We start from the raw sequence: 7,794 nt of genomic DNA on the forward strand, positions 1-7,794 counted from the left end.
CCCGGCTCTACTCTGCTTGCAGCTGCTGTGCATACCCAGGGTCAGGCCGTGTTTCTGTTCCTGCTGTTTCCCAGGGACCTGGAGTTACTGGGGCGGGAGGCGTGCCATCCTGTGGGAGAGGTCTCACTGGCTGCCAGACCTTGGCTCTGCTGGACCCCAGTGCTCAAGTCCGACTCAGGGGCACAGGGGTCACGGCATCTGCCTGCTTGGGCAGCTCCTCGGTTCAGAGAAGGCCCTCGGCACGTGACGGGTTTGCCCACAGGGGAGGAAGCGAGGCCAAGACCCCGCTTCTGAGAAGCAGGTAGGTGTGGGCCCAGCACCCACCGATAATGAGCGAGCCGTGTCCCCTTCCTCTTCTGCTCCCAGGTCTCGCTGGACTTCGTGAAGAGCGGGGACTATGCCCTGGAGAGGATGGGGGTGACCTACCCTGCCCGCGCTCACCTGAAGTCTCCCTTCGACCCTGACAACAAGAGGGTGAAGGGAATCTACTGACGGGGCCTGCAGGGTGGGGCCTCAGCTGCTCAGGAGCCGCCCCACGCCCTGGATTCCCGCGGGGCTGCTCCGCCCTGGGCCCCAGGACCTGGGCCCCGACCTTGGGTCCTCCCTGCCCTCAGGCCAGGCCTCCCAGCCCCCAAACGGATGCGGACAGGGAGAGTGGAAAGAGGACCCAGTGGCCCGGCACTGACTGACCAAAGGGTGGTCTCTAGTCCACCCCCAACCCCAAAACACAAACCTGTAATGTCCTGGGCTCAGGGACCCCGGCTTGCGGCCCTGAGAAGGTGCTTGGTAAACACTTGGTTGGCCCAGAGTAAAAGCCGGGAGGCAAGAGCTTCACCCAGTGTTCCCAGCCGCCTGGCTGGTGGGCTGCCAGGACCCTGCTGGAGAGTGCTGTAATCCAGTCCCGATTAGTGCTGTCTGCCCCACCTCTCGGTTCTTCACGGGAAAGCCTTCTGAGATGGGGAGCAGAGCGGGGTGCCCTCCCTCACCCATGCAGATGCCCTATCTCCTGCCTCAGTTTCCCCTAGAGCCCCTCGCTCACTAGGTCTGGAGAAGAAGGGCGTGAGGCGATTAAGAACCTGATGGAATCCTCCTGCCTGGGTGGCCTTTGACCTCGCCATTTGCTTGGCACACAGCTCCTGCCCTTGTCTCCCTCCTCTTCCGGCCCCCAGGGGAGGGACCGTGTACAGGGCCTTGAAAGGGGGTGACTCCCCTGCGCCCCTCCCTTCGCTGGCTCTTCAGAACTCTCTAACGGCCCCAGGTGACCCTGCCTCCCTGCCCGGCTTGGGTGTCTGTCCACCCTGCCCACGTGCCCCGGTCCCTCCCTCTTCGCTTCGCCCCCCACCCCAGCTCACGCCAGCAGGATTTCTTTGCCCACTGCGCAGCCCAGGGGGGCCAGGCAGCCCCCCCAAAACTGCACCTCGTGGTCGTGCCCAGACAGGCCCGCCCTCTGGGGAGCAGAAGGTGGTAGGCGCTGGGGGCACAGGGTTCCCGCAGACGCTCGCAAGAAGCAGTGGGGTGATTGGAGTGCAGGCAATCCTTGGGGGGCCCTGGCTGCTTCCAGAGGCTCACACCCTGCGGCCCGGCTGTGGACCGAGCTGGAACAGGTCAGGCTAATAAAGTTGAAGCCGTGGGAGGATGTTCAGGTTTCAGATGACCTATGGAGAGCTGTTTGGCCCCCTGGCCAGACCACAGGCCGGGGAGTGGGGCCTCTGGCTTTCACACGCCTCGTGCCCAAGGAACACCTGCGGCCCCCCTGCTGGGGGGGACTGGCTCCTGCAGAAGAGGCCTAGGGGAAGCCCAGGGGGCCCTGGGGGGCCTGACGAGGAGAGAGGAGGGGAGCGTCTTCCCCGATGGCCTGGCTCGCTTCCCCCGGCTCTGTGGTTTGGCCACAGATCCCTGGATGGGGCCCCTGGATGTGTTGATTCCACAGCCTGTCCTTGTCGGGGGGCTAAGGATGAGGGGAGGTTGGACCCGGGTCCCAGTCTGACTCCTTCCTCTGGGGCTGAGCTCAGAAACAGAAACTGTCACATGCGTCCTTCCCGTTCGTGCGTCTGGAGAGGGCACCGGGTCACGACGTGAGAGAGGCCGTTGGGAGCCGCCTCCCGAGCTGACCTGCTTGATCCTGCTGGCTGCAGTAAGGTCCAAGCAGAGCCCTGGCCCCGAGAATGTGGCTTGGGCCACTTAGGGATGACATCACCCTCCCCTGGGAACACGTCCCATGCCAGTGACCCTGGGCAGTCGTACCCTACCCTAATCTAGAGATACCTGTTGCTGCATCCACTTTTGAAGGTTTTCTTGGACAAAATGAGCACCAGGGCCCTCACGGTGGCTCTGAATATGGCCTGTCAGGAATTCTGGGCAGCGCTTGGCTGGACGTCCCAGCCTTAGCAGTCCCTAGAGCTCAGAGGCCCCTGGAAGGGCGCGGTGGTGCCCCTGCCGAGGGCAGATGGCAGGACCCTTCTTACCCAACTCTCCTGCTAGCTCCTGTCCATCAGCCTGAGCAGGCGGCCGAGGCTGCCTGCACCTGGGCCGGTAGAGGCCGCACGGGTCCCAGATCCCTGCACCCAGCAAGGGCGTTTGCATCAGAGCGGCCAGCACTCTGGCAGACAGAGGGTCTCCTCTCCGTGTGGTAAGCGGGGAGGAACCAGCTGGCAGGGATGAGGTGCCCATCTCCCAGGGAGGACCAAGGGCCTGACAGTGGAATGCCCAGGTGCCTCCCAGCTCCCTCACCTCCCAGACGCCTCCCCTGCGTGGAGCCGACACAAGGCCCACCTCCCTCCAACATAGTTGATGTAAGTGGCAATGATAGCATTTATCAAAGCAGAGGTGCTAGGGGCAGACTTAAGTGATTGTGGACAACCCACCCATCACGTGCTAAGGTCCTGGGGTGGCCCTGACCTGTCACATGACCTGGGCAGTGTCTCCTGGGCTTCAGCTACCCCATCTGCAAAAGGGGTTCGGGGGCACAGCCCTCATGCACCCTCACTCTGCCTCAGCTTGGGGATGCCTCCACTGGAGCTCCTGCCTGCCGAAGACCCTCTGCGCTCCCACGGAGGTGCCTTCCAGCCTGGGTGGGGCCCGAGTGCTCATCTCATCTTTACCCCATGGGGCGAGGCCAGAGGCCTTGCCAGAGGACAGCCAGCGGGGTCCTGCCCGTGTCTCTATTGGAGAGGTGAGCAGCTGAGCCCTCTGGCTCCGGGTCCCTCAGAAGTGAGTATGGAGAGGGCCCACCAGGCGGGAGCCCTGGGACCCTGGCAAGGCCCTCGCTCCTCCAAGGGTCCTCACCCAGCTGCATGAGCCGGGAGCGTGGGGCCTCCTGTGGGCCGCGGGGAGGAGCAGACGCTGGTGGCCGTGAAGGGCTTAGCAGAGCACGGCCTCTGTGAGCCCGGTGCATTCACCGGGGCACTGTCATGTCCAGACACGCAGCGGCCTGCATCTTCCAGCCCCTGGGGAAGGGAGGCTGCCAGGCCGCCTGCCTCATTTCCTCCCTGCACAGCCCGGCTGCTGGCCTGACAGCCGTTCCTGGGGGCTCGCGGCCGTGCTGGGAGGCCTCAGAACATGAGCAGGATCCCCTCTCGGCTTTATCCTTCGGCCTCCCCAGATCAATGGCTTAAAGCCCGAGGCCCGGCATGTGAATATGCTACCCTCCAAATGCTGGGCTAACTCAGGACCCCACGCCCACCTCGGGCTCCGCAGGCCACGCCATGAGACGGGTGATGGCCCCTCTGGCTGTCCCCACGGGCCTGGGCTCAGCAGGGACTGGCTCCTCCTGCGGTGAGCGCTCCAGGCATCTCCTAGCAACTGCCACCGCCGGCAGTATTGAACCGCATCCTCCCATCCCCCTGACCCCCCCACCCCCACCCCGTCTCCTTCCCTCCTCTCCCTTCCTCCTCCTCCTCCCGCCTCCAGAAGAGCAGGTGCCTTTCAGATGAGGAAGGGGCCCAGGGCAAAGCTTTGATTTCCGCCTGGGGAGAGGGACAGAAGGCGAAGGCCCCACACAGAGGCAAGCACTTGGGTGCAGGACAAGGGGTGGGAAGACGGAATGCGCCCACCGCTGGACGTCGGGGTCACAAAGTCAGGCCTCTGGCCCACTGGCTGAGTTCTGCAGGATGAGTCCTGGTGTGGAAGGCTGTGTGAGGATGTCCCTCATCCTCTCTCACGTTCTAGAATTTGCCAGCAAGTCTCATTGGCTCTCCCTTCCAGGTGTGTCCCGAGTCTGACCCGGTCTCTGCACCCCCATTGCTGCTTCTCTGGTCCATGTCACCACACTTGCCCCTGGTTACTGCACTGCCTCCGTTGGCCTCTGCCTCCCCATCGCAAACTCTCTCACCTCCCACGTCTCCTCCCGCTGCCCCCACCCCCACTCTGCTCAGCCACGCCCACCTCCTCACCATTCCTGGAACACATCAGGCTCACCCCTACCTCAGGGCCTTTGCACAGCTGGTCTCTCTGCCAGAAGGTCCTCCCCCAGATACCCATGGGACTCAGTTCCTCATCTCCTTCAGGATTTTAACTAATGTCACTTCCTCAGCCAGGCTGTCCCTGACAGCCACTCCGCACACCCCATGCCCCCCTTCTGATTTACTTAGCCCTCTCCATATTGCGTGTTCTCCTCCTTGTCTGCTGTCTGTCTGTCTCCCTCACTGGAATGTAGCCCCATGAGGTGGCACATTTTGCTCACAGTTCTGTCCCCAGGGCCTGCAATAGGGCCTGGTCCATGGCTGGCACTGGATGAGTATTTCAGACCGGACGAAGGAATGGGGCTTGGGGGAAGTGCGACCCGGGAGCAGAGGGACTGGGGGACAGTGGGGCCAACTTGGGGGCAGTTGTGATGGTTCTAGGTCCATCCTGGGTCCAGACCTCCTCTGTTTACGAGCAACTGTGTTTGAGGGCAGCTTCTAGACCCCACTTAAATCGGGTTCTCGAGGGGGCCCATGATCCAGCCCCTCTGAAGCTCAGAAGCACGGCGTGAGGGCCTCCTGGTGCTAGTCTAGAATCTTCCACTGAAGGCTCCCCAAGTCCCTGTTAGGAATCTTCCACAAAAACAGAAGTTTATGGCCTGGCATTCACGGGGCTCAGCGGGCTGCCTTCCGTCCAAGAAGCTCCTGAAACCTCAGGGGAGTGTGGAGCATGCACACGAGGGTGGGCGGGCGTGTGGGAGGGAAGCTAGAGAGACAGCAGAAAACAGATCAGTGCGTGTCCCTGGGAGACTGCTGGCGGTTTCCAGTGCATTTTAGAAGGGCCGGAGGGGACTAACTAGGGCGCTTGGAGATAATGAGAAGAATGTTTTGAGCCGCAGTGGAGCAGAGAAGGTGGGAGCACCCAGGGACGCCTGGGGCTCAGTTTCCCCATCTGCACAGCAGGATGGGGGTGGGGGCTGGGGACTGAGACATCCTATGACAATCGGGAGAATCCAAGCCGTTCCCCCTGGGCACTGGGAGGCCTGTGGGGTATTTCTGGTGGTCACAATGGGGGGCGCTGCTGATGATTTGTGCTGGGGCCCGGGAGTCTTCTGAAGCAGGAGGGACGATGCTTAGCCACAAAGATGTCCTGCCAAATGACCCCCGTGGAAAACCCCCGCACCCCTGCCATGGTCCAGCTGCTCTCTCCAGAGCTGGCCAGAGCCAGGGCCGCGGCAGCCCGGCGGGGAGAGGCACAGAGCTCTGAGGATGTGTGCCCCCCACCCCTTTGCAGCTCGGCTAAGCTGGCGCTGTCTGGGACCATGGCCCCCAGGGCAACACGGCCCCGTAGAACTGTCTGCGATGATGGACATGCTCTCTATTTGCGCTGTCCCGTACAGTAGCCAAGGGCCACTGTCCATAGTGAGCATTTGAAATGTGGCAGGTGTGACCGAGACCCCAAATGTTTCATTTTATATCATTTTAATTCATTTAAAATTAAGCTTAAATAGCCAGATGAGGCTAAAGGCTACTGGACAGCACAGCCCCAGAGCATCCTGGGATCGGCTCAGGCAGACCCGTCTGCTCCAGCTGGAGCCTGCAGCCTGGGATCACCCCCACTCCTCCACCCCCGGCCCTCTCAACACTGGTCCTGCGTGAGCACACCTCGGCCTGGGACTCTGGGCACCTCACAGCTGACGGGTCGTGTCACCCTAGCAGCCCCCACCCCAGAGAGGGTGGGGAACCTTCTCCTCAGGGGGCAGATGGGGAGATGGAGACCCAGAGAGGGAAAGCAAGTTGCCCAGGGCCACACAGCAGAGGGAGGAATGGGAACCCAGGCTGCTAGACCCTCGCCTCGCTCTTCCCACCACTCCAGTCCTTCAGAAGATGAGTGAGCCTCGACAGTCGCTAGAAGGGCTTGGCCAAGGTAGCCCCTCGCCCTGGCGGGCTGTCTTCAGGTAATAAAGCCCTTCCCACAAGGGTCCTTGCTTCGTCCTCACAGGGGCCTGGGACTCTGCCTGTGTCCTAAATAAGGAAACGGAGGTTGAGAGCCCCGACAGCCGTCAGACCGGGGCCACCGCTGGGCTCCACGGCTCTCTGGGTGACCTTGGCACCCAACTTGAGATCTCTAAGCCTCAGTTTCCCCATCTGTCAATGGGAGCAGAAACAGCCCGTGTGTCGTAGGTGTGCTGGAAGTGTTAGCACGGAACCAGTGTGCACACTGTGGCAACTATTATCAATGACACTGGACTCAGTCATCCGGGTGGGGTTCTGTGGGAGCCAGGCGCCAGGGCGGGGCGGGGAACAGGCTGTGGTCTTGTAGGAGAGCCCATCAGGCTGCCCCCAGGAGGAAGAGGATGACCAGCCTGAGAGCAGGAGAGTGAGTGATGTGTGTGGGGGGGGCTGTCACTGTGGGTGGTAGAAGGTTCGGGAACTGGCTGTGATTTCCCACTAATCCTCCGGAGGGGGACCCAGGGCAAAGCATTTCTCCTCTGTGAACCTCTGTTCCCTCGTCGGAGAGACTGGAATGCCACAGGTGCCTCCCGGGTGTTTGGGGAACAAGGCGAGGGCAGTGGCCAGCAAGGAAGGGCTCGGCGGGTGTGGGGCAGGCTTGCCCGAGGCCTGCGGGTCTATCTCACGTCCCCTCCCAGAGCTCGGAGCTGACCAGGACCCCTGTCCGGGCTGGCAGTCGGGCAGGATCAGAGGGACCGGGTCCTCTTGGGCCATACGATCAAGGCCAGAGGCTGGGCATGCTTCAGGCCTGCCCCTTGAGGGGAGGGGCCTCTTCTCCACCTGTCACCTGAGGCCATAAAGATGATGAAGGGCCTGTCCGCGCTCCAGCCTCTGTCGGGCCCTGGCATTTCACAGCCATCACGCCCTGAGACTTACGGCGCGGGAAGCCGTGATTTATACGCCGCAGTGCAGAGCGTCCGGGCCTGTTTATTCCCGTCTGTAATGAAGTGGCTCACAAACTGAGAAGCAGCCGCTTAGCTGACGTCTGCTGGAGGGTAAGGGGGACTCGGAGGCCCATCCATCACCCTCTCTCCCCTAGAGGCTGCGCAGCGTTTTGCTGAATTGGCTGAACGCAGCCTCATCTGTTACTCCCTGCAGAACCATCAGAGAGCTGCACTTGCCTTACATGGGAGGCAGCTTGGAGGGGAGGATGGTGGAGACCGGCTGGGGAAGCGTGGGGCACGTCGCCGTTGCACCATGGGGCAGAGCACTGGCTCGGGGAGGAGGTTCAGACAAGGCTGTCTCTTGGGGGAGCAACACCACCCTGCATTAGCTTTCCCTGTGCGCCGGCCCACGTGTGGGCTTCATCATCTCATCAACCTGCGCGGCACTGGCCCCATTCTACAGATGAGAAAACCGAGGGTGAGGGAGGTGAAACGGT

At 62.2% G+C, this 7,794-nt stretch overlaps 1 protein-coding gene across 2 annotated transcripts in view; it reads left to right on the top strand.

Moving 5' to 3' along the window:
• The window catches only part of SARDH (sarcosine dehydrogenase), a 70,227-nt gene extending 68,570 nt beyond the window's left edge, over nucleotides 1-1,657 (top strand). For both annotated transcript variants that reach the window (XM_087418838.1, XM_014782303.2), the window contains exon 22: nucleotides 367-1,657. In XM_087418838.1, coding sequence (XP_087274964.1) covers nucleotides 367-492 — 126 coding nt within the window. In that variant the 3' untranslated portion in view covers nucleotides 493-1,657. The remainder of the gene's footprint in view (nucleotides 1-366) is intronic.
• Nucleotides 1,658-7,794: the final 6,137 nt, after the last annotated feature.

Source organism: Ceratotherium simum, chromosome 29 (genome assembly GCF_057802395.1).
Source record: "Ceratotherium simum simum isolate JZ-2026a chromosome 29, ASM5780239v1, whole genome shotgun sequence".
Taxonomy (NCBI): Eukaryota; Metazoa; Chordata; class Mammalia; order Perissodactyla; family Rhinocerotidae; genus Ceratotherium; species Ceratotherium simum.